The 27,631-nt window shown below is 35.8% G+C and overlaps 1 protein-coding gene across 4 annotated transcripts in view; it reads left to right on the forward strand.

The window, feature by feature from the left end:
- Positions 1 to 27,631, forward strand: part of LOC150110420 (eukaryotic translation initiation factor 4B-like) — a 277,691-nt gene that overhangs the window by 50,271 nt on the left and 199,789 nt on the right. For all 4 annotated transcript variants that reach the window (XR_016548405.1, XM_090393633.1, XM_090393645.1 and 1 more), the window contains exon 3: positions 8,751 to 8,935. Coding sequence is in view for 3 of the 4 variants with exons in the window: in XM_090393633.1 (XP_090249759.1) it covers positions 8,751 to 8,935 (185 nt within the window). In the remaining variant the exon portion in view is untranslated. The remainder of the gene's footprint in view (positions 1 to 8,750; positions 8,936 to 27,631) is intronic.

Raw genomic sequence — 27,631 nt, forward strand, 5'->3', positions numbered from 1 at the left:
GGCATTGGAGAAATTGGTGAAAGATAGAATTCAGAACTGGGTGGATAGGAATATGATACTCTATAAGGGACATGGTTTTGTGAAGGGTAGGTCTTACCTTAATAAATTGCTTACTTTTTGTACTCAAGTAACAATGGAGTTGGATAATGGAAATGGTTACTGATTATTGCAAAAGCATTTAACAAGATTCCATATAAAACTCTATTCCATAAATAAATAGCAAATGGAGATGGATATGAATATGGTGATTTGGATTAGAGGGCTGATGGGCAGATATCAAACAGTGGTTTATGGAGAAGTTGAGTCTAGACGAAAGAAAGTGACCAGTGATGTACCACATGGCTCAGTACTTGGTCCTCTGATGTTTAATTTGTATATCAGTGATATAGGAAATGATTTGACAGGAAATATTCCGTTGTTTGTTGACAATGCTAAACTGTGAAGAGAAATGGTAAATGAAGCTAATGCAGAGATACTTCGGGTATTAAACAGACTAGCAGTATGGACAAAGGTAAATAGATGCCAGTTTAATGTGGCTAAGTGTAAGCTGGTGCACTTTGGGAAGAGATCAGAAGCTGTGTACTATATTGATATAACTGAACTGCAGAAAACCAATGAGGCCACAGACTTTGTGATTGTGGAAAAGAAGTTTAGAGGACATATTGCAAAGGTAATCAAAACAGCACATCAGATTATGTGGTTGTTAAGGACACATTAACAAGCGGGGATAGAGAGGGTCTTGTTCCTTTATACAGGGTGATTCGGAACTCTTGGGTCAAACTTTAAGGGGTGATAGAACACACCTAAACAAGCACTTTTCATCATACAATGCATGGTCCGAACTCAAATGGTGAAGTGCTAGGGGTTAGCAACTACTGTGTCAGGAAATTAAGAAACACAAGAATGACAGAGGAGATTTGAAACAATTGCAGAAATTACAGAACATAAATTAAAGAATTTTATTGAACAAATTACAGAAACTGCTCAAAAGAGCAACCGCTAACATTAATGCAGGCTTCACACCTTCGACGTAGTGATTGGCGTACATTGGTGAAAACACCAGGCATTTCTCGTACATTGGTGGCAGCAATAGATATCCTGGCAATAAGGTCCTCATTGGAATCGATGGGGCTATTGTAGATCAGGCTTTTCATATGGCCCCATAGGAAAAAGTCCAGACATGAGAGATGGGACAATCATGGCGGCCAAGCGATGGGACCAATCGATCGTCCTGGGAACGATGTGCGGAACGACTTGGATGCAAGTCGTTCCGTACATCCATGCTGAAATGGGGTGATGCTCCGTCGTGCTGGAGCCACATACGTGTTTGAATGTTTGTTGGAACAGGGTTCAGTAATTCTGGCAAGACCTCTTGTAAAAATATGAGGTACGTTCTCCCATTCAGTTGTGCTGGCAGAAGGTATGGACCAATCAAATGGTCATGTAGGATTCCAGCCCAAGCATTTATGGAGAAATGCCACCGGTACGAATGTGGACATGTGCCGTGCGGATTTCTGCTCACCCACACATGATAATTGTGAGCATTGAAAATGCCCTCACGTGTAAAGGTGCAATCATCAGTGAGTAAGACGTGCATCAAAGTCTGGCTGTACTGCAGTCTGCTGCAGGAACCACTGTGCAAAATCCACACGAGGCCAGTAATCTGCAGGTGTCAAGGCGTGCACCTTCTGTGCATGGTAGGGGTGTAATCATTCGTCTCGTAGAACTTGCCACACCATCGATTGGGGCACACGTACGGCATGGGAAATTGCTCGTGTGCTACATTCGGGATGATCTGTGGCCCTACGTAGAATTTCCTCTGTAACATGTGGTGTCCTTGCACACCCTGTATCCTGCATGCCGCTGACAAAGGAGCCCATTTCACACAGATACCAATGCAATCGCTGAAAGGTTTTATGATCAGGCAGATGTCTGATCAGAAAGTGCTCTCAGTACAGTCTTTGGGCTTCCCCTGCATTCCCGTCCGCAGCTCCGTAAACGAAACGCATGTCAGCCTTCTCTTGATTTGTGAAAGAATCCATCCTTTTTGTACTCCACGGTAGTAATAACAATGACTGCAAAAACCAGCGCTTATAAGTGTTCACTGGAAAGTGCCCTCTAGTGCTTCACTGCTTGAGTTCGGACCATGTATTGTATGATGAAAAGTGCTTGTTTAGTTGTGTTCTATCCCCCCCTTAAAGTTTGGCCCAAGAGTTCTGAATATAAGGCTTTAACAAGTCCACATCTGGACTGCTGCACACATGTCTGAAATGCTCCTTTTGAGAATAAATTGACATCTGGTGTGTAGTCTTTAAAAATTAGCTGATAGGTGAAAAAGAGGAGACATGTTAGAAGCATTTAAGTTATTAAAGGGGTTTTGTAGGATTGATACTGAAGATGTTTTATCAGTACATGGCTAGAAAGGAGAGAACAAGGGGACACCACTGGAAACTGTCTATGAGTGTGGTTAGCAAGGATGTTAGGACTAGATTTTTTTGCTTGGAGGGTGGAATGGGTCGGTTGCCAGAAGTGGTGGTGGGTGCTTCATCAGTGAACGAATTTAAGGAGTGGTATGATAGGTATTGTGTGAATGATGGATCTCTCACGATGAGTCTTCTGACTCTATGGAGATTCCTGTATAATAATAATAATTCACACTGGCTCCTTTTCTCTAATGCCATCGGCCATGCTGGAAGCTGTATGCTATCAGTAATGATTTAACACAAATTATTCACCAGTCTACCCAGAATATCAGTTAATCTTCATCAATCATCCCTGGTTGTTGTTTTTTTTCACTAGCTCTCCTTCCAGATATGCTGTTGATGTTATTTCTCCTCCTGACAACTCTTATCATAACCTTGTCCATGTGTTTCTTTTTCTTTAGCCACTCTCAGTCTCATATCCTATGGCATCTCATACCCAAATGGCATTGCAACTGAAATTATTGAGTTTTCCATGTCTGATTATTGCTTCTGTTCTCTCTCATGGTCCTGAAATTATTCTTTCTGGAATGAATGCCTTTATTCCCTTTTTCAGTAATAAATCCTGCCCCTTATCCAAGTTCTGGTTCTACAATAGATATTCCACAGCAGTGAAAGACAAAAATCTGATATCTCAAGTTAAAATTCCAGCTTCTCACTCAGCTTACACTACTGCCACTATCAACTGTGAAAAAAGCATCAAAAAATCCAAAGCAGACTTTGTAAGTGTAGTGTGAGATGCAGTAAACTTGCCTATTGTTCAGCTGGCATTCAAACTATCTGGTCCCATTACCAGCACAGTTGGGCACAACCTCTACCCTTTTCTCTTTTTTTCATATAGCATCTCCTAAAAATATGGCAAGCTCCTTGTCATCAGTCTTTTCCTCTAACTGTTTGAGCAACTAAGGCAAATTTCCATCAACTATTCCATAAAACAAATCACCTACAGTATTTTTCCTATGATCTTTTGTTAGAAGAACATCAGAAAAATACATAGCCTTGATAGCAATATGTCCTTATAAAGGTCCAGATGGCATTTCTTCAGTTGCGCTAAAAGTTTCAGAGACAAACTAAATAAATCATGCCTTTATCTAGCCTGTCCCTAGAAAAGGATGATAAAGTTAGCCATGAAACTAAATTTCCACTTTCCTGCCCTCAGTATTCTCAAAAAGTGATGGAGAAGGTCAACAAGCAACATTTTCACCCTGGAGATCCACCAGTATAGATTATTCCATTCTCATTCTATAGCAGATCTCTTCACTGATTATTCTGCTTTGGATGCAAGCCAAGGAAAGATTTGGAGAAACTCACATAGTTTCTGTTGATATTTCCAAGACATTCGATTGTATCCATCATTGAGTTCTTACTAAGATCTCTATCCTGCATTTTTGCGACTGGATTGCCAGTTTCTTCTCCGATCATTCATTGCGTGTCATCGTAGATATCTTCCTATGTTCAGATTTCATTATGAATGCTGGAATACCTAGGGTTCTATATTTTTGCCCATGTTTATCTTCCTATATACATCAGTGATCTTCATTCTAACTTTAAATTTCTATCCATAGCTTTTCTGATAAGTACTCTCTTTATTTCTCTTCGTTTGAAAAACTTGACCGAAATGATTCAAGCTTCAAGAATCTTTACAAGTGTCTTAAATACTGACCCCTCACTATTCTAAATTGGAATGAAGATAAACTAGTAAATTTCAATCTATCAATCCACAGTTTTGCCTTCTTATCTGGAAGAAATATTTTATTTCACTACTTCTTATTTTTGATAGTGTTCTGATTTTCAGTTGTGAACAGTTTTCTCTCCTTGAGCTGACTTTCACATCATAATTTTGAGGATGCTATTGGTGTGATACATGTCACATCAATAGTCTTGTAGAAAACAAGGGTCATGTTCTCAACAATGAAATTTGACCATAGTAATGTTAAATAAAGGTCAATAAAACAGAAGTTTATACCTATACAGTGATTTATTTATTCAGAGAAATGAAAACTGCTCATCATATGGATTAGTCATTACTAATACCGTGTTCCAACATAAAGATTTGCACAAGATAAGGAAGACACAAGAAATAAGAAAGACCTCACTGACTATGTTATTGTTGATATCTTCATGCTGGTGCAGAATTCAAGAGTCTATAAAGGATTTGAAATTGGAAGTGGCCATCACTTAGTAGGATAAAACCATATCACATTGAAAAGAACAGTGTGTCAAAAAAAGTTTTAAAAAGAATTAAAGTTGAGCAGCTTTTACAGGTAAACTGTAGGCATAACTGTACAATCATTAAGAAAAAACTGAAACAGTTTGAAAAGAAGAACCAAACCTTGGAGTCTCAGTGGCAAGCTGAAGAAAACACTGATTGATTCAGCTAGGAGAGGTATGTAGTGAATTTGTCTGCAAGAATAGAAAAATAAGAATGACGTGGTGGACACAGGAAGTTAAAGCAGTAGCAGTCCTGGAAAAATAAGTATACTGAAAATTCCAGGCATTTAAGTCAGCAGATGCCCTGAAAGAATACAGAGTAAAATGTTAAAGAGCTAAACTATGTATGAAAACAGCTAAACAAAAGTCATGGGAAGACTTCAGTAAGAATATAGAAGATAAATATCAGAAAGGTGGCAAAATTTCTGAAGGGAGCACTACTGAAAAAGTTTAGAAATGGAGGAAAGAGTACTCAAAAAGGAATCCTAGATGTCTAGAGTAATTATTTGAAAGACTTAAATGAAATAACCAGAGAGAATACTGTAGTAGAAAATGTTCAAGTGAAATGCAAACAGGAGTACATATTAATACTTGAGGTAGAAAAAGCCATCAAAAACTGGAATTGTGGGAAGGCAGCTAGAGCAGATGATATTCAACACCAGAAATGCTTAAATATAGAGGTATAAATATTTTCTGTGGCTGTACATAATTTAGAGGGACTGGTCAGAAGGTCAAATTGCAGATGATTGGGGTAAAGTTCTCATAGTTTTAATCCAGGGGTCGGCAACCTTTTCAGACTCTCAGGCCACATTAAACTTTTATTTTTAAGGATCGGGCCATAAGCATTTAAATAAGAGAAAATAGTGAGTTAAAAAATACTTAAGTTATCAATTTTCATTATATCAATCTTAAAATACACAGAAATATTTAAAGTACGAGATATGAAACAAGCATGAAAATAAAACTCAACGAAAAATTAATATCACTTAAAAACAAAGTAATATAGTTTATGCATCAAATATGTGTGTCTCCCTACTTAATGACTTTTGAGATTGTTTTCCTTTAGCCAAATTATCTCTAACCACTTTATAATCTGAGGTGCAAATTCGAATCGAAGCATGCAAATATTCATCAGTCAGTCGAGAAGAAAATTTGTTTTTTCTAAAACTCATGGCAGAAAATGCTTGTTCACAAATGTATGTGCTTCCAAATGCGACTATCATCTTCTTTGCAGAACTGATTAATTCATCATACTAAATACATCACTGAATAATTCAAATATGGGCCATATGCCATGTAAGTATGGTCAACTTTTATGGGCCGCCAGTTGCCGACCCCTGTTTTAATCTATAAAAAAAGGGAATAAAGCTGAATGTGAGAACTGCAGAGACATTTCTCTACTAAGTGTTCTAGGTAAGATTTAGACAAAGCATACTTGCTTTGTCTAAATCTTACTTTTAAAATTGAAGGAAATAAAGGAAGATGGTTTGGTGTAAAACAAGGATGCACATTATCTCCATTCATATTCATCATCTATCACATTATGAAAGAAAGTGAGATTAGACCTGATATTAGAATTGGAGATGTCAAGAGCCACCATAGCAGTCAGTATAGACAAAACCCTTTAGTCAGAAACTCCTGAGTTTGATTCCCATCCAAGATGTAACGAACCTTTATCTGGTCTCTTTTGATATCGGTGAGTTAGCCAGTCTTATACCGAGGTAGGGGGTTTTTTCACCCAGAAACTCTGCTTTTTTATCCCCCACAGAATAGGCAAACCAGCTCCATGGACATGTATCTGCAGCCATAAAAATTGTTTCCCCACCCCCAGTGCCAGGCTCTGCGACAAACCAGTTAGGTTTTCCTACAGTCGCATAGTCATAGTAGCCATGCACCAAGCAAGATAAATATGCTATGAAGAAGAAGAATATTAGAATTAGAGATGTCAGCCCTTTGCTTTATGCAAATGATGACATGCTCCTAAATACATGTGCAAGTCTCCAGGATTCTCTAACTAAATTGAATAACAGCTGTAAAATATTTATATTTTAAGTAATAAACAGAATTTACTCATCAGTAAAACACAAAATATTGATTTCACTTTATACAGAATAGAAATATTATAAAAAAGTAAAATAAAATCTAATTAAATAAATAATATAGAAAGAAACTATATTTTCTAAAATATATCTTGTTTAACATTAGTTTTTCATATATATCTATCATTACAATATTATTTCAATTTTCTCATGATGAATTTTCTCTGCGAAGAATTATCTCCACGATGAACTGTATGGCTATGAATTTTCCCATGATGAATTGTGCAGCCACATCACATAAGAACACAAGCATCAACTATTTAACATCCGTGCACAGTTCAACTCTGAACATATTGAACTAATTTCTCATCATCTACCTTCATTCCATCTACCTTTATTATTATTTTATTGTTATTCTTAACAGAGCTCTCTCTACAGAACTCGGTTATCTTCATGACACTTTTTTTTTTTTTTTTTTTTTTAGTAAATGGTTGCAGTCCCTATAAAATAGAGAAAATACTGCATTCTCTATTAAAGATACTAAGAAATTATATACTTGGTTTTAATCCATTACCCAAGGAAACAAAACAATTTTTTACGTGTGAAATGTATTCACACCTGAGTTACTTGTGTATAGAGGTTAATGACTTCACATCACTTGCCTTGACATGCATCCCATAATGCAAGCACACGTCCTTTCGGAAGTGTATAATGCTATGCAGTCATTAGCCTCTATAAACAAGTAGCGCAGACATGAATAATTTCACATGAAAAAATTGTTTTGCTTTCTTTGTTAAAGGATTAAAACCAAGTATATAATTTCTTGGTTTCTTTAACACATAATAAACCCAAAGTAAAAAACTTTCAATTACTGCATTCTCCTCTCCATCTCTTCCATGCTTGATACACAAGATCGCATCAAACTATTTGGGATACATCTGAAAAGACAGCAAGGTTCTTTATAAATATAATCTTCATGTTAATTTCAAACCACAAATCCATCTGGCATCCTTCATCTGTTTTCTGAACATATTGCACATCCCAGAATTTATAAAGTGCCTGCTTTGAACAGACCAATAGATCTCTTAACACCCATCTTGAAGAATATGAACTCTACATTTGCAATCATTTGTACGACAAGTCATGAGTAACGGACCATGCTGTGAATGCTCCTTTATACAGGATTAAATGGAAGAAGACAACTGCATTGAAGTCTGTAAACTTGAAAGACTATTTTTAAAATCAGAATCAGCTATGAAACATTCTCTCCCTTCACCAACTTAAATAAATTTGGTTGCATTAATCTACCTAAGATCTAGGAGGCAGTCATTGTAAGACATTTAGCTTGACTTCTCTGACTTTTCAGCCCAAAGGATGCTTGATAGGACATTAATTTCTTTTTTAGTTACAATTTTAAGATGCCTTGATACATTGCTTCCTGTTTAATTACAATTTGAATTGTTTCTGCAACAATTCAGATTGTTGCAGAATTATTACAGATGCATAGTGCTCAAATTAATTGAGCACTATGCATCTTACCAGAGTTGTAATTTTTGCACTGAAATATTGGTTTGAAATCCAGCAAATTATTAGTAATTCAATAAATTATTTATTTTGTTCTTTGATGGTGTTTAAATCACTATTAAGAGTAATGCTTACAACCATTCATGCTTAAAATATGAATATATTTCTGAAAAGATGTGTGAAGGCATAATTGACCTTCACTATAAGACACACTGTCATATCAAATTCACTCATTGCATTCTAACAAAAGTTCCTCACCAAATCTTCATAGGCACAATGCCATTTTGAAGAAATTTACTAGTAAACTATCCATCAATTAGCAGACTATTCCATGGTTCTTATGAGTTTGCTCTAGTGAAAATTAACTGTTTATGATAATATTTTTTATTTACATTGAGGTGTTAGATTTAAAAATTTCATTGAAGTCACTTAGAATGAACATTGCATGAAGTAATTTAAGATTATTAAACATATTGCATAACTTGTTCCCCTGCAGAAAGATACACTTCTGATTATAAAAAAGATGAGAAAATTGTATTACCTACTGCCCCAAAAGCAGTACGTGGGCCAGCCATTGACCTTAGTAAAGTGCCAGTAAAACCTCCATACACTGCATTCCTTGGTAATTTACCTTATGATGTTGCTGAAGATGATATTATTAGATTCTTCCGAAAATTAAAGGTGAGTTTATCAAAAAAATTACTTATTTATGGAACACTTGATTCTTTTAATTGTTAAATAAATTGGAAAAAAAAGTAAAGGATAAAGTTATCAAAATCAGATGAGACTGAGCAGTCATTAGTTCAAAATTGTATATCAAGTGTTCTTTAAGTTTATTTACATTTATTGGTTTAATGCCCCCCCCCCCCAGCGGCTATAGTCAACTTGTTATAATGAACTTGTAAGGACTAAAGAAATGCAGTAAATCACACAATATCCAGTCACTAATTAGTACATCTTATATTCCAACTAGTATTTCAACCACGTCTCTGTGACTATCATACTTGTTATAAGCAGGCAGTGGGTAGGTCATTATTAGTGTGGTTATTTCAGATATGATGGTTTAGAGTATGAGCTGAATACTAAGTAACTCTATAATGTACTGTAATTTATTAAAGTGAATGGTTTACTGTAATGAATTGTTTTTAGAATAATATTATGCTGTGAAGATCACTTAAGGGTCAAAGCTTGATACCCAGGAGAAGTTGCATTGCTTCTAAGGAATGCAGAGAACTAACCTGGAGATTCTGATCCAGTATCTCATCACAAGCTTGTGGATGCTCTGTTATTGAGTATCTGCATGGATACTGAACAAATAAAAGTGGGCTGCACATTATAGGGAGGTGTTGATGGAAAAGAGGTGACCAGCATAATCATTGCTGTGAAGACAAAGAAAAGAAACAGGTGAGATACTTAAAGAGTGTGTAAGAACATACACACACTCTTTTCATTAATACTGTTACATCTTCTGTACCCTCCGTGCTGCCCACAGAATTGTGCTAGTTGGTTGCTAGTTTCGCATGTTTATCAGTAAAGAGAGTTGTCTAGCTGTATAGGTTAACATGCAGTGAGGAGACAATGAGAACCGTATAGCTGTAATAGCATCTCACAAGGTTGGAATGCAGCCACCTTTATTGTCAACATGCTAAAAACACTCAGGATTAGTAGGATGTTTGTGTATCGGACTATTAACTGTTATAACAATACAGAAGACATATCTGACTGCCAAAGAACAAGTCAACCACGCTGCGTTAGAATACAACAACTTGCGAGGGCTGAAGTCATGCCTCCGCTATAATCCTGCAAGAACACAGAAAGTGATATTGTAAGAGATGAACTTTTCAAAGTGAATGATGTCATACATACTAACTGATGACCTATTGTTGTTCTACTAGACACTTCCTAACACCACAACTTATGTGGCAGAGGGTGATAAAATCAAAGACATTTCTCTGGCAGTATGTAAACAAGAGATATAGAGATATCCTCTTCAAAGATGAGAAGATTGAAGAATCGTGTAACTGCCTAAATGATTGGCTATATGTCCCGGATAGCATATACCCAAGATTCAGAGAGGTCATCACACTATATTACTGTTTGGTGAGAGTAACATATCAGGGATATCCAAGTTACATTTCTGTGAGAAAGGAGTCTAAACCTCTGCCAAAATGTACCAAGACACCATGCTGGAACCTGTGGTATAGCCCTGAACAACACCTTATTTCACAATAGGCAGTAGCCCTTCTAACAGGTCTCAGCCCCTACGCACACAAGGTGAGGACCACACAACAGTGGTTTGAGGTGAATGTGCTTGACTACATAATACCATCTGATTGACTGTCTAGAAGTCCTGATCTGAATCGGTTGGACTTCAAATTGTGGCCAAAGCTTGAGAGAGAGTAGCCTGCAAGAAATGACACCCCCAGAATCACCACCCTGAAGGTGGATTGAAGCAAGCAGTGGCAGTGTTTCTGTTGGATGTTTTGTGTGTGCTGCCATTGATATGTGGTCTCCTAGACTTCAGGCATGCTTGAAGGCAAAAGGGGGAGACATTTTGAACATTGAGTGCTGCTATATTCACATTATGTTTGTATGTGCTGAAAGCTGTAAATGATTTACTGATAGATTAAAGATTTATGCACTGTTCAAGTTGTAGCAGTATTCATGGCTAAACTAGGTATATTTCAGTAACAGTGATTAAGCAAAGAAAAGGAGTACAATTCAGCATGTGCAGAAAAAACTTCTGGGGAATGGCATGTAATTTCAAGTTGAATGAAGCAGACAAATTTCAAAATGGAATGTGAAAAGGAGACTCACTTATGTGCTTATGTTTTAACAGAAGGTTCTGTCAGATATTAGGAAACTGGCAGAGGAATTTTCGAGTTATCAGAGATGCAACTGATATGAAGAAAAGCTGGTTCTTGTCAGATGCCTATTTTCATGTGTGTCCTACACACAGAAGCTTGTTAACCTGTTGTACATTAGTAATGAGGGTAGAATAAGGATTATGTAACTATTAAATTATTTAAGGAATTTACAACGTATACCGGAATATTAATTAAAAGAAACTTTAATAAATACTTCCTATATTTCGGCAACGTCACATTGCCATCTTCAATGGGAACATACAACTATGACACATGCACGCAGGCACTACAAAAAAGCAAATGAGGCAGAAGAGAGAAACTAATGTTGTTCATAGAGTCCTAATGGTGCCCCCTAGCAGGCTATATTGGGCTGGGCTGATGATCTCGTGATGCAAGCTTCTCAAATTCGGGGCAGTCTCATGCACCCAATGTGTTGAAGTTTGGAAAGTTTTTTAGAGCGGAGGCTGATTCTATGAACAATCTTTCATATTTAAACTTGCTGCTGTTAAATCTTGAATAAAAAGGATTTTAGTAATATAATACCTTTTATTCAGATTTTACAAGTATACTAAATCCCTGCTAAAATACTTGTATATCAATGAATAAACTTGGTGTAATTGTAATAGAAATAATGTTTTTTTTTTTTTTTTGAATTATGAATAATGTATTATCAATAGTTTTGTGTAAGAACAAAGGAGATTGTATTGTGTCTAAGTATGCCATAGTGAACAAAAAATTCCAGTCAGAATTAAGAAGATTAAGTCATGACCTGAGGCTACTGTACACGTGCAGCGCAATGCAATATTATACGGGGGTCTCCCATCTAATTGCACCGATAGACATGGGTGTCGGGTGCAGAAAATTACGGTACCCAGTGGACGATGACGTAAGCAAAAATGAAGGTCATCAGGACCGAAACGAGGTCTTGTATTGCCTTTTTCTTGGAGTACGAGTTCAAGTCGACCCAGTGTGTGTTCCTGTTCTCGGGTCAGCGAGAAGTTTCGAGGTCACGTGGGGTTACGATGTACACTATGGCAGCAGAGTTTTGCTAACAACGTCGGAGATAAATTGTAATCGCCTTTGGAGACCTGTGTTCCAGATAGAAAATTGCTGAGGGACCAATATGACTAAGCTAAGCTGTTTTAGAAGAAATTAGATGCCGAGTTTCCATGCTGCCAAATTCCCGATGTCCGCTGATGATAAAGAAGGATATCTCTCAAAACCCAGAAGAGTTTCCCTGAGTTCAATGCTAAAGTCGAACGGTAACAGAAAGAATTGATTTTATGAATCATTCAGAGAAGTACAGACCTCTGTTCAAGTAAGATCTTTTATTGTTTAGCTAGAGAAAAAGACTGTGATGGTGATTTAATTAAGGGACTTGTTTTATAGTGATACTTGAGGACTTGAGGCCTTATGCTGATAATTGAATTATTTTGTTATATGTGAGAGAAGGTCTGGCTGAAATTTAAGGTGAAACATAGAGTATTTAATGTTATAGCTATTGCCTAAACCTGCAGAACATTATATAAAAATTGATCTGAACTTTACTAAGTTTAACAAGAGAAAATTATAGACACGTGGTCTTACTAGAATTATTTATTTTCTAAATCACTTAGGGAATTGAACAACATAGATCCGAATATAAATTAAATTATACTTTAATAAATATTTCTGATATTTTGGCAATGTCACGTTGCCATTTTCAAAAGGAACTTACAAAAAGGCATGCGCATGCAGGCACTACAACACATTAACTGAGAATGAAGATATGAAGCTACCGTTCTCCTAGAAGTCCTGATGGTGCCCTCTAGCGGGCTAAGTAGGTGTTCTTGGCAGTTGGCTTGAAGGTCTATTGATGTATGCCTCCCAAATTTGGGACAGTCGCATACAACCAAATTTGTTGAGGTTTGGAGAGTTTCTTATGGCTGAGGCTGATTCCATCGTATTCTTCTTCCACCATATTTTGTGGCGTGTATCCAGAGCATGGTCTGCCAGACCAGAATGGCTGTACTTGTGAAACCGGATGTATTCCTTGTGTTCAGAAATTCTGATATTCGCTGTCCTGCCTGTTTGGCCAAGGTACGACAGTTTACAAATGTTCCACTCAAGGAAACTTTAGAGCTAATCCAAGCTAAATTTTCTCCCAATATCTCAGCCCTATTTCAGTTCACAATGAACTCAGGCTATTTCGTTTGGCAGGGAAAATTCTACAAACAAATAGAGGGGACAGCCATGGGTTCACCACTCTCCCCACCCTTGGCCAATTTCTTTATGGAGACCTTTGAAGAAAAAGCCTTAGCCTCTGCCCCACAAAAACCAACCATATGGCTTCGCTACGTTGATGATGTGTTCGCTATTTGGCCACATGGCTCTGAAACACTCCTCTCCTCCTTCCTTACACACTTAAACAACCAACACCCCAGAATCAAGTTCACTCTGGAAATAGAGGAAAACAACAGCCTCCCTTTCCTAGACACACTAGTCACCCGCCAGCCTGATGGAACCTTGGTTTTTTCAGTTTATAGAAAACCCACCCATACAGGCAGATACATTCACCAACAATCCCCCCCCCCCCCCTCACAACAATATGGAGTGGTGAAAACACTATACAACAGGGCTAAACTAATCTGTTCTAACGACATGGCCCTAAACACTGAACTAAATCACATCCTCAACACTTTCTCAGCCAATGGCTACCCCCCCCCCACCCCCAAAAAAAATATTAAAACCTACAAACCACAGCCTCCCTCCCCCCCTCCACAACAAAGATTACTCTAAATCCATCACCATTCCCTACATCTGAGGCACCTCGGAAAAAATTACCAAAATTTTAAAAAAACATGACCTCACCTCCTGTTACAGGCCTTACAGAAAATTGGCATCCCTTATCCGCTCCACCAAAGACCAACCACTTCCCCTAGACCTACCTGGTGTATACCAGGTCCCTTGCAGTTGTAAACTGTCGTACTTTGGCCAAACAGGCAGGACAGCGAATATCAGAATTTCTGAACACAAGGACTACATCCGGTTTCACAAGTACAGCCATTCTGGTCTTGCAGACCATGCTCTGGATACACGCCACAGAATATGGTGGAAGAAAGCTACAGTAATACACCATAGCAAAAAATACAAATTCGAAAGACTATTTATGGAATCAGCCTCAGCCATAAGAAACTCTCCAAACCTCAACAAATTTGGTTGTATGCGACTGCCCCAAATTTGGGAGGCATACATTAACAGACCTTCAGCCCAACGGCAACGGCCAAGAACACTTACTTAGCCCGCTAGAGGGCACCATCAGGACTTCTAGGAGAACGATAGCTTCATATCTTCATTCTCAGTTACTGTGTTGTAGTGCCTGCGTGCACGTGCCTTTTTGTAAGTTCCTTTTGAAAATGGCAATGTGACGTTGCCGAAATATCGGAAATATTTATTAAAGTATAATTTAATTTATATTCGGATCTACATTGTTCAATTCCCTAAGTGATTTAGAAATGCATAACCAACGTATAAGCCTGTCTACAAGAAGTAGAATTGATTATGATAAGGATCTAAATTGTAAACGTAGTCATTAGTTGTGATTTGTAGCATAGAAGCTAATTTACTTAGTACTTAAAATTGACCCATTGTATTTCATTGATGTTAAATAAATTGTTTTCTTGTTTAAATAACTTGCCTGATTTCTAATCCAATGCACTACTCATTAAACTCGAATCTGTGTGAGCCTTAAAAATAGATATTGTCACCACTGCATAACAGGAAATTTAAGTTGATAGATTTACTTAGAATTAAGAGAGAAAAGTTCCATGTGGTTTACTGTGTGTTATTCTTTGGAGGGAGATTCACCTCCCACCCACGAATTTGGTGGCGCAGCTAGAAACTAAATAAATTTTCCAAATTCAGTTGAGAATAAACACCAGTGGGTCAGACAAAGAGATTAGCTCCAGCCAGAGGTGATTTCTTTGTTCTGTAAGTTTTGCACGCATGAGCTTTATGTTATTTTCGGCCATAAGTCAGAAGATAGTAAAGGTTAAGAAGAAAGGTTTAAATGAAATAACTATAGTTTTTTTTTTAGAAAGGTGCAGAAGACAAGATATAATTGAAGACATTTGATAACATTTAAAATAATCACATATTTAACACCGCGGTGTATTAACGTGGCTTTCTTCCAACATATTCTGTGGCGGGTATCCAGAGCATGGTCTGGATACTTGCCACAGAGAAACAAAAGAAAGCCTAGAGTCCTAAATTGCTCCACGTAGTGGACTTTGGATGTTTTTGGCCATTAGGCTGATTGTCTGATGATAATATCAAAAATATTTTTTTAAAAAATATTGATTTTTAACTAAGCTTACTTGTTATCTGGTATTCACAGCGTGTTGATGAAGAAGGACAAGATTGTAGATGTGTTAAGGTTTGGCTTTTATCACCTTTTTTTGGATAAGATTCAAGTATTTCAGTAGCTTTCAAAGTCTTTTTTGACATCGTGGTTTTATAGAGCTTTCTTCATCCAATGTAATTCTACCAAGCTTTCTTAATTCATCAATTTTTCTTTTGGGATACAAATCTGTATCCCAAATAAGGCTAGATATTCCTCAGTATCAGAAGTATAGTTGGAAGTATCTGTTTACAAGCAATTGATTTTATAAGAAAGGTGAGATCATCTAGAAGTTTCACTTGAACGACAGTAATTAATTCAGAAATTTTGTTAACCGTACGAACTTCTTCAGTGTTTTGATGCAGAAAGAGTAAGAAGACTAGGTCTTTTCATATTTCTACATTACATATAAAATTTTGCAAGTATAGCATTTTTCATCTTCTCTCATATTAAAATGAATCTTTAATCCAAGCCACTGTGTTATGATTCTTTCAATGGTGGGTTCAATGAAAAGCTATGTTGGTTTACAGTCTCTGAGAATTTTAAAGGGTTTTCTTCTTCATTTATAACTTGATATAGTCTTTTATGAGATAACTGCCTCATTGATGATAGACAACTTCTGTGTCTCTGTAATAAGAAATTGTAATTTGCTTGGAAGAGATTCTGAACATGAATGTGAATCTGCTCATTTAAGCAAATGACATATGCATTTCAATAAAATCAGTGATAGAATTGCTGTCAGATGCTATTATGAATACCGACTGTCATAGTTGCATAATTAAGTAGGTCTGCTTTCTAAATATTTTATAACAAAAAAAGAATTTCTACCATAATTTATTTGTATTTTCACTTAAAAATAAAAAATAGCTAATTTCAAATTACTGATCTAATAATTGAGCCTCCATATCTCAGTTGGTATAGATGAGCCTTTGGTTGGAAAAATCCAGGTTCAGATCCCATCTATGATGTGAAGAACTCGAAGTGTTTTCAATCAAATGGTGAGTTAGCCAGTCTCATACAGAGGTGGAGGATGTTTCCTCCCAGAAACTCAATTTTTTTTTTTGTCCCTCTAAACCAGCGGGTCTTAACCTTTTTAGTGATTGGCACCCCCTTGAATCTAAAAATAAGTTCTCGCAACCCCTTGAAAAATGTGTTTCTATTTCTTTATTTAGGAAATGACATCTATTGCAAGATAATTTATTTATCGAAAAATAAACACATACATTACATATACATACAAAACAATATCTCAATTTTTAATGGCTGTGTTGTTTATTCATAATAATACTTTTGAAGTGAGGCTCCTTTTTTGAAAGAGCTACGCATAAGTCATCACTTGCATTTAAGCGATTTTTGGCTTTTGTTTTTATGTGCAAAAGTGATGAAAATCCCATTTCACACAGGTAGGTGGTGGCAAATGGTAAAAGTGTCTGCAATGCAGCTTTTGCCAGTTGTGGATAAGGTTCTAACTGTGTACACCAGAATTGTTCTAAGTCCAGTTTTTCAAATTCCATTTGAATACGTGCATTGGCTCATATTTCAATAAGATTGTCTTTTATTAAATAGCTGTTGTCCATCGAATCTGGGTCAAAATTTAGAAATTTCTCTCACATCCCCAGGGGTGCACACACCCCAGGTTAAGAACCACTGCTCTAAAGAGATAAACTGGCACCATAAACACAGATCTACTGGCATAAATATTTGCCATTAGGGGGATGCAGGAGAGAAATGGCAAGCTAGCTGCATTAATTTCATAAAACCCTCAGTTAGGGATTCGATCCATCTTGAACAGATTAGATGGATGGATCTGATCATTTATGGAAATTTGTCCCTAAAAAAAAATTTGCTATATTATTTTAAAAGAAAGCTATATTTTAAGCTATCCATCGTATGATTATATATATATTTATACACAATCTTATTATAACTAATACTTGTTATAACTAATATAACAAGTATAGTTATATTAGTTAGTAGATAGCATTGAAATTTTGATCTAACAGAAAATGAGCTAAATTGGCAACCCTGATCGATACAGGCCAAAAGAGACATTTTGTTTAAAACTTGTTTTAGAATTTTTTGTTACTGAATTATTGCAATTCAGTAACAAATATAAAAAGTTATCAGAATTTATAAATATGCTGTGCCCCATATCCCCTAAAGACCTTTTGTATTTCTGATACCCAAATTTATACACTGCTATTCATCCTAGTGGTTTAGGAAGACAGTTACTGCATAGTATAGAAGATATAAGAACTAAATAATTTTAGTTATTATATTTCTTGAATATGTCCATGCCTTAATAAAATACTCTAACCACTGCAAATCTTTCCAGCCTGGTTGGCCAGTTGCCAACCAGCAAGTTTACAAGTTTGAATCCAGCTGTGGGAATGAATTTCATTGCCCAGTATGAAGTTGTTTCATACTTGGGCACCTAAAGTAAGTTATTGGAGACCTAAAGTAGCTTAAAAAGTTCTGTTTGGTTACTTGAGCAGAATTTAAAATATAAATTTTATATTTTTATTAATATATTAGAAAATACTTAGGAAAAAATACAAGAAAATGAAGACATCAAGAAAGAATTGAATAATATAAAAAATATTATTACATGAGCAGCACATGAAAGTCTAAGAACTCACAAAAAAATCATTAAAATTTAAAATTACATATATATGACAATGAAATAAAAACAGTAATTGAAAATAAAAAGATGGTTAAGTGGCAAAAAACAAGAAGATGAAATTGAATATTAAAAAAAAATGATGAACAATAGTCAAAAGAGAAACAAAATTTGAAAATTCATCACTCCACTTTCTTTTAAGACGTCCTCGGCCTCGTTTCCCATCTTTTGGAATCCAGTTTGTTAGCATGGTGATCCATCGCTCATCTTCTCTTCTGGATAGATGTCTGGTTCATTTCCATTTTAGTTGCTTATGGTGAAGAATGATGTCATTGATATGAGTCTGGCATCTTATCCAGGTGTTCATTTCTTATCTTTTAATGTGATGCCTAGCATCAACCTCTCCATTTTTCTTTAAGCTGTTGTTAATTTATTTGCCAGTGCTTTTGTTAGTGACCAAGTTTCACAACTATATGTGATGACTGGAAGTATACACTGGTTAATGTCTTCCTTTTTAAACAGAGTGGGACATCATTGTTTTAAAAAATGCTTTTCAATTTTTTGAATGCACTCCAGGCAGGTTGAACTCCTATTTATTTCCTTTTGGAGTCGACAGTTTAGATCAATGAGATGACCTAAGTATGTATATGAAGAGACTCTTTCCAAGAAATTGTTTTCTATTATTATGTTTTTTGGTGTTACAAAATGATTAAACATGATTTTAGTTTTTTCTCTGTTTATTTTTAGACCGACTTTTCTGCTTTCATTATATAGGTCTTCTATCATTATATTAAGGTCTTCTGGAGTGTTTGCAAAAGTTTCTGTTATTAATTTTTATACCAAGGTTTGTCCAGTTTATATTATTAAATATTTCTTGAAGGACTGATGTAAAGATTTTGGGTGATAGAGAGTCTCCTTGTCGGACACCTTTTTCAATTGATATTTTATTGCTACTCGTGTGAAATTGGATTGTTGCTGTTGCAGTGTGGTATATTGCCATATATTCTCCAGGAATTCCCTGATTCTGGAGTACTTTGATTATTGCTTTAGTTTTGATGGAATCAAAATTTTCATAATCATAATTTTTTCATGTCAATGAAGGCTTTTTCATAATCAATGAAGGCTAAACAGAGAGGCAGTTGGTTTTCTTCTGCTTTATCTATTATTTTCTATTATTTCTTTTTCCATAAAATACTAAAACACATGAATTCAGATATAAAAGAAATTGCAAAGTAGATTTAAAAGATTCTTGGATTAATTTACTGATCTTTAGACTAATAAAAAAAAAAAAATTACACCAAAAACTTACAAAATGTTTTAAATGGTATAATAACAATGAAAGAATTAAAGGACAACCTATGTAAAATAAAAAATGGTGAATCAGCAGAAGATGGGATAAACTCCAGACTATAAATTTGCTGGGGAAAAAAATTCATCAGAGATTATTAAAATTTTTAAATAAAATATATACAAATGGACAAATACTTATAGAATGGAATACAAGTATAGTAATACCTAGTGGACTTGGGGATGTGGACTTCACCCTTCATACTTACCTGGCGCTGGCAAAACTTTGATCTACAAGGAAGTTTGCTCGGCCTTTTGGCTTAGATCAAGTGTGTAGTATAAGTGATTAGCAAATTGTTTAGCTAAGTGCAAATTGTAGTATAGTATATAGTATTATATATAGAATAAATAGTAATATAGTAATACCTATATTTAAAAAGGGAGATAAAACAAAATCTGCTAATTATAGAGGTATTAGTTTAGTGAATACATTCTGCAAAATATGTAGTAGAATACTTAATGAAAAATTGAAAATGTACAGTGAAAAAATATTATTAGAATGTCAAAATGGATTTAGAAAAGGATGCTCTACAATGGATGCAACTTTTTGTTTAAAACTACTTAATAGAAAAAAGAAGAGAATATAATTTTGAAACTCATCTTTTGTTTATAGATTATGAATAAGCATTTGACAAAGTAAAAAGATATATGCCGTTTGATATATTACAAAGAATAAATACCTAATATTTTACTACATGCAATATTGAATATATACAAAGATAATGAAATAAAAATTAATGAAAAAATGTCGAAAAAACAATGTATAAACCAAGGAGTGAGACAGAGATGCCCTCTGTACTTCAACAGTATTCAATATTTATATTAACCCCCAATTGGTCATGACGTCCAGCTAAATCTGGATACAATTCTGTAACACCTTTTGAATAACATGGATAAGAAGTGCAATTTGGTCTTACTATTTCATCCACCTCGGCCATTAGGGAGGTTAATATAGGAACACCTTAAACATCCAGGTATAAAAATTGCCTACAATAACAATATAAATACACTATTATTTGCAGATGATCAGGTAATAATATCAGATAAGGAAGACAATTCACAAAGAGCAGTATATAATTTAAACATTATAGTAGAACAGTTTGGAATGAAAATTTCCATAGATAAAACTAAACTAAAACAATGGCATTTTGTGGACATACTCCAGTTAGAAGTAAAATAGTTATTAATAATAAAATAATAGAACATATAAATACTTTCAGTTATCTTGGATGTGAAATATGATATGAAGGAGAAATATACATAAAATTAAAAACTTCAACATTTTTACAGATTATAGGCCTGATAAATAGAACACTCAATCCAAATATAGTACAAAAAGAAACACGCTTGAAAATATACAATACTTTAGCAGTGCCCACATTATTATATGGCAGCAAAAATTGGGCAGTAAACAAAGAATAAATGCGAGTGAAATGAGATTCATGAGAAGAACTGCAAAATACACATTATTAGAGCAAAAAAGGGAATGAAGATATTTTAAGAGAACTAAAAATACAATAAATAGAACACGTAACCTGAATGGCTAACACCTGATATCCTAAACAAATAATAAAATATAAACCAATTGGAAAGAGAAGGCTGGGTTAGACCTCAAAAGAGGATATTAAATGGATAATGAGCCTGGAATAGACCGGTATGGTCTATATCTTTAATTAGCATTATGATGATAATGTATATTTTTATTTAAAATAAAAATTTAATAAAAACAAAAAAAATCCTTAGCCCATTCATGGTGCTAATATATAATAGGTTTACAACTTTTCATGGGTATAGTTGTATTTTAAAAAAAAAAAAATGAATGTTTAAATGCTTCACATCTGTGAAACGTGCATCCTCCAGCAATCAGCCAAGTGACGAAGAATATCAAACTGAGTGCACCAAACAGCACAATTTAAGACTCTAGGCCTGTCTTTATTTTTCAATGTCAGTCTCGATTACTGTTCTGCTACCTGTGTACACATATCTGTACAAGTATATTTGTTTGTTGATGATGTCATTTCGACACTGGGGAAATACTGGATGTATAATTAAATCTATTCAGTTATGATAATTTATGCTTTGTCTCTTTCTTCTTAAAACATCAAAACATATATAAAGTCATATTTTGGTCTTCTAATTCACTTTTAATTTTTCCTTTCCTATTCTGTATAAGTGAACATACCACTTTAGAATAGCTTTGCTCACACATGCTTGAATGCTCATCGGGATCAAGTTTCTTCCTTTTAGGCTGTATATCATAAGACTCTGTCATTGTTTCTAACTCCCATAACTCTGATGGGTTTGAACATTGTTTTGAACTTTTGTATACAGCTGTTTTCATGCTTTGACTAATTTCTCTCTTATTTCACATATATTCAGTTTGCCCTCATACCATTACTTATTCTGTAGGTTCTCCATTCAGGATGGCAGTCTATATTTTCCATGTATCCCCTATTTTTGTAGTTTTATCTTTTTGTTAGGTAACCAAAAAAGTTCTTGTTATCTTTTCATAATAAAAATTAAACAAATGCAGATATTTTCAAAAATTGTTTTATTCATTAAAATAAGTACTTTACTTATTTTAATGAATCTATCCCAACAAGATACAAGTTTCTAAATTCCATTTAAAGCTGCATAACTGAGAGGAGACCTCCACATAGCCTTTAAAGGAATGCGGAGAACTGACCAGGGCTTCTGACCTAATGTCCAATCCTCACCTTCTCGTGGTGCACCCTGTTGGGTATCTACCTGGATACTGAACGGAGGAGGATGGGCTGACAATTTGCGATGTAGCCGACCAAATTGTATTCTTATTGACTTAAACCAAAATACAAAATGATGGCACAACATGACAAAATTTCATGCTGGCTGGGGCATCGCCGGGTTAAACAAGACCCCCGTTGTTTTCACCAGGGAACCAGGGTGAACAGCGAAAAGTTGGCTACTGGAACAAACCCTAAAACACACCCCAACTCAATATCACCTGAGTTGAAATTGGTACTATCAACATAAGAAGCCTCAATGGCAAAGAAATGGAGCTAGCTGAGGAATTAGATAAGTACCAGATCGACATAATAGGGGTGACTGAAACAAAAAAAGACAAAAACTGGTGAGATCTTTCTGAGCAATAAATACAAAATGTTATATTCAGGCAATAAAAATCAAGGAAAAGAAGAAGTAGCCATAGTATTCAACACTAAATACGAGGCTAATCTTCTTGAATGACAGGCAGTCTCAAGTAGAGTGATATGGGCAAATATCAGAATGGGAAACTGGACAATGAGACTTATTTGTGCTTATGGTCCTACAGAAGGCTCAACTAAGATAGAAGTGGAAGAATTTTTTGAGACTCTAGAGAAAGCTACTGACACAATGAAAAAGGAAAAGTTGGTCCTTGTTGGGTATCTAAATGGCAGAGTATGGAGTGATTGTCAGACATACAAAAATATTTTGGGAAAATTTGGAGAAAAGAGCAAAGCTAATAATAATAGCAAATATCTGTTGGATTTTTGCTCAGGACATGGACTGGTTATTACTAACACCATCTTCCAACGTAAAAATGTGCACAAATTCACATGGAGAAAAGATGCAAGAAATAAGAAAAGTCTCATTGACTATGTTATTGCTGATAGTGATGTTTTCTCCCTGGTGCAGGAGACCAGAGTGTACAGAGGATTTGAAATTGGAAGTGATCACTATTTAGTCTTGAGCATGATAAAATTGAATTTCATATTGAAAAGAATAGCATGTAAGAAAGTTGTAAAGCGAATAAAAGTTGCAGCTCTCAAATGTGAACTGTCGACTAAAATACACAAAGATTATTGAAGATAAAATGAAAGAGTTTGAGAACAGGAACCAAACCTTGAAGAAAAGTCCGGTTGTTTCAGCCAGAGAGGCATGTGGTGAGGTTGTCTGCAAGGATAGAAAAATCAGAACTCCATGGTGGACACAGGAACTTAAAGAGACAGTGAAGGAAAAGAAGAAAGCATATCAAAAATTCCTGTCAAATAAGTCAGCTTCTGCTCTTAGAGAATACAGAGACAAATGTAAGAAAGCTAAACACTGTGTAAAACTAGATAAACAAAAGTCATGAGAGGACTTTGGCAAGAACATAGAAAATAAATATCAAGAAGGTGGCAAAATATTCTGGAGATTGCTGAAGAAGTTCAGAAATGGAGGAGAGTGTGCTGTAAAAGGAATTAGAGATGATAAAGGTGGCATGAAAACTGGAGAAAAAGATATCCTTGAAGTATGGAGTAATTACTTCGAAAAACTGCTAAATGAAACAAGCAGTGATGACAGCACAGTGGTAAAAGACACTGACCAGGCGTGCAGACAGGAATACATATCCATACTTGAAGTAGAAAAAAACCATCGAAGGCTTGAAATATGGAAAGGCAGCAGGAATAGATGATATTCGACCAGAAATGCTTAAGTATGGTGGTATAAAAGTCTTACAGTGGCTGCACTGCATAGTTCAGAAGGGGGTGGACAGAGGAACAAATTCCCAATGATTGAAGTAGAGCTCTCACAGTACCCATATAGAAAAAGGGAAATTAAACTGAATGAGAGAATTACAGAGGTATTTCCATACTGAGTGTTCCTGGTAAGATTTATGCTAGTATACTTGAGAAACGATTGAGAAGAGTTGTGGAAGAAAAGTTTGGTGAAGAACAGGCCAAATAGAGGCTGTCAGGATCAGATCTTCACTTTATGTCAAATAGTCAAGAAATCATAAGAATATAACAAAGATCTGTATTTAAGTTTTGTCGATTTGGAAAAGGCATATGACAAGGTGCCAAGAGAGACGCTATTCAATATGCTGCAGTTATATGGTGTCAATGGGACATTATATCAAGCAATACTTAGTCTTTATTTGAGTTGTAAATCAGCAGTTATAATTAAAGGAGGTACAGGAAGATGGTTTAATGTTAAATCTAGTGTGAGACAAGGATGTACATTATCCCCTCTGTTATTCATTATCTATATTATTATTATTATTATTATTGTTCCGGGAAACTCCAAGGAGTCGACAGACTCATCGAGGGAGGCCCTAACATCATGTCAAGAACAACTATTCAACATTCACATAGTATCTATCATACCTTGCCTTGAACTCATTCACGGTCGTAGCACCCACAACAGACTCTGGAAGCTTATTCCACTCATTTACCACTCTCCAAGTAAAGAACCTAGCTCTAACACCCTTGTCAACCATGCTCTTGCCCAGCTTCCATGCATGGCCCCTAGTCCTCCCACCACCAGTCATATTTTCAAAAATATCTTCTGGATCAATCTTATAAAAACCCTTCAGTAATTTGAATGTCTCAATCATATCACCCCTCCTTCGCCTATCGTCCAATTTATGCAACCCACAAATCTTCAACCTATTCTCATAAGGTTTATTCCACAGACCTGCTATCATCTTGGTCACTCGTCTCTGGACCCTCTCCACTTCCTCCCATCACGAAGAAACCCTGGTGCCCATAGCTGGGCACAGAAGTCCACATGGGGTCTTATCAAGGCTCGATACAGAGGAACAACAACTTGTTCGTCTCTGCATGTTAAAGTATTTTTCAGAAGCCAAGTGATTTGGTGAGCTGTTTTAGTTACTTTTGCAATGTGCCCCCTAAACTTCAACTCCCTATCCACCAACACTCCCAAATACCTGGCCTCATCAATCTCCTGGAGTATGATTCCACCAATGCGATATACTGCTGCTATTCTTTTCACCCCAAAGTGCATAACCTTACACTTTGCCACATTAAATTGACATCCATTTTTCCTAGCCCAGTCCTCCAAACTATCCAAATCATCCTGTAAAATTTTGACATCTTGTGCACTCACAATTGCTCTACCCAACTTTGCATCATCAGCAAACAAGTGAACACTTCCTCTCAGATCCTTTCCAATATCATTGATGAACAAATTGAAAAGCAGTGGTCCAAGAACAGTGTCCTGTGGCACTCCACTAGTCACAAGACGTCTTTTAGACTCCACTCCTGAATAAACCACTCTTTGATATCTCTCCTTCAACCACCCTCTTATCCATCTCACCAACCCTATATCTATACCAATCTGCTCCAGTTTACTGATTAGGGTTCCATGTGGTATCCTATCAAAGGCCTTGACAAGGTCCAGTAGTATCACTGTAAACCCATTACCCCTATCCAGTTCAGCCGTCACTGTGTTATAAAACGTGAGCAAGTTACTGAGGCATGATCTACCCTTCACAAAACCATGTTGTTCCCCATACAATATCCCATTTTCATCTATCCAATCCTGTATTCTTTTCTTGACTAATTTCTCTAAGACCTTGACAATGATTCCTGATATGCTAATCGGTCGGTAATTTACAACAGCAGTCTTGGAACCACCTTTATGCAGTGGAACTATTTTCCCCTCTTTCCACCCACTCGGGACTAACCCAGACCCGAGACTCAAATTAAACAAAATGGTCAAGGGTACTGACAGTTCATTAGCTGCTTCTCGTACAACACGAGCTGGTATACCATCCAATCCCACAGATGTATTGACATTGAGGTTATGCAATAGACTACTCACCTCCACTTCATTAACCACAATTCCTGTATAATCTACTGGTTTATTCGTTTCTGCAATGTCACCACCTGGATGATATACTTTTGCAAAGTGCTCACTCAGTAACTCAACTATCTCAACTGATTCAGTTACCTCCCTACCATCTGCATTCTTTAAAATCAATCTGCCATGTACATTTTTCCTTTTACTTGCTACATATCTAAAAAACTGTTTAGGATTCTCTTTAGCCTGCATGGCCAATGTTCTTTCGTAATCCTTTTTTGCTTTTCTTACCACACTCGTCACCCTTCTGGCCTGCGCTTTATACCGTTCATGTGCCTGCCGGTCACCCTTCTCCTTAAATTCCCTCCATAGTTGTTTCTTTTTTTGCAACTCAAGCTTAATGGTGTTATTCATCCATTTAACCCTTACCTGATTTATTATTCGGACTTTAGGTATACAGTCAGCCATTGCTTCATGCAAGCACTTCCTAACTACCTCCCATGCACTATCAACTTCTAGTCCTTGCAGTTGTACACGCCATGGCACTGAACCAATCAAACTCCTAAGCTTGTCATACTTTCCAGCCCGATAATTCCACATGTACCCTGTCTTAATTGAAAATTCTACACCTTTAGCCACCTCCCAAGTTAAGACCCTATGATCACTCTCACCGATTGGTGGCAATGTGGTCATATTTGTTACAGCCAAATCCTCAGATGTAATTACTAGGTTTACCTTAATTACCTTAATAATATGGATCATATTATTAAGGAAAGTGGTATTAAACCTGATATCATAATTGGAGATGTTAACGTCAACTCTTTGCTTTATGCAGACAGTGTTATACTTCTAAATAAATTTGAAGTTTATTGACATCTGATAATGCATGTGGGACTCGTTTGCTTAGGTTCCATGATTTTCCCTTTTTAAACGAATTGTTTCATCACTAACGATAAACATTTCTGAAAGTTCTTAACATGTTAATCTGGAATTATATTCAACAGTGGTATTTTAATAATGGCAGAATTCCATGGTTGAAATGGAGTTGCGTACTTCATTAGTCATAAGAAATTAGTTTATAATAGTCATGTTTTAGCTATATAAATTTGCTAGTGTAAACTTTCAACGCAGTTTGTAGTTGTCTTTAAAAAACAATGATGCACCTCTCTTCTCCATTTAAAATTTGGACTGTATATTCTAGTTTCAGCTGAGATTGCAGTTGTAGATAATCAATGGTCAACGTGTATGACTTTAATTCTCACCTGTGTTTTTCCAACTTGAGATATTGCAATGTAAAGGGATGAACTGCAAATGATTTTACATGTTTCTGTAGCTCTTTTTTATTTGCCTTCTTGACCTCATTTTCTTGATTATATTTTTAATGTTAATGTTATATCAATCCAGACTTTATTAACATAGTACCTACAAGAATTCACCAGTATTTGTGGTGAATAAATAAATAATATACAGAAGCTAGCAACATAGCAATTAGTCCATATCATTTTAACCTGCATATGAAAATATTTTCATGACTACAGCCAGATGTGGACATAAATTTATTGCCATCATACTAATAAATTATATTACACAAAAAATGTGTTATAAATTTCTTACAAATTAAA

This window comes from Typopeltis vanoorti, chromosome 1 (assembly GCF_054136105.1).
Source record: "Typopeltis vanoorti isolate ZY-2024b chromosome 1, IOZ_Tvanoo_1.0, whole genome shotgun sequence".
In the NCBI taxonomy this organism is placed as follows: Eukaryota; Metazoa; Arthropoda; class Arachnida; order Uropygi; family Thelyphonidae; genus Typopeltis; species Typopeltis vanoorti.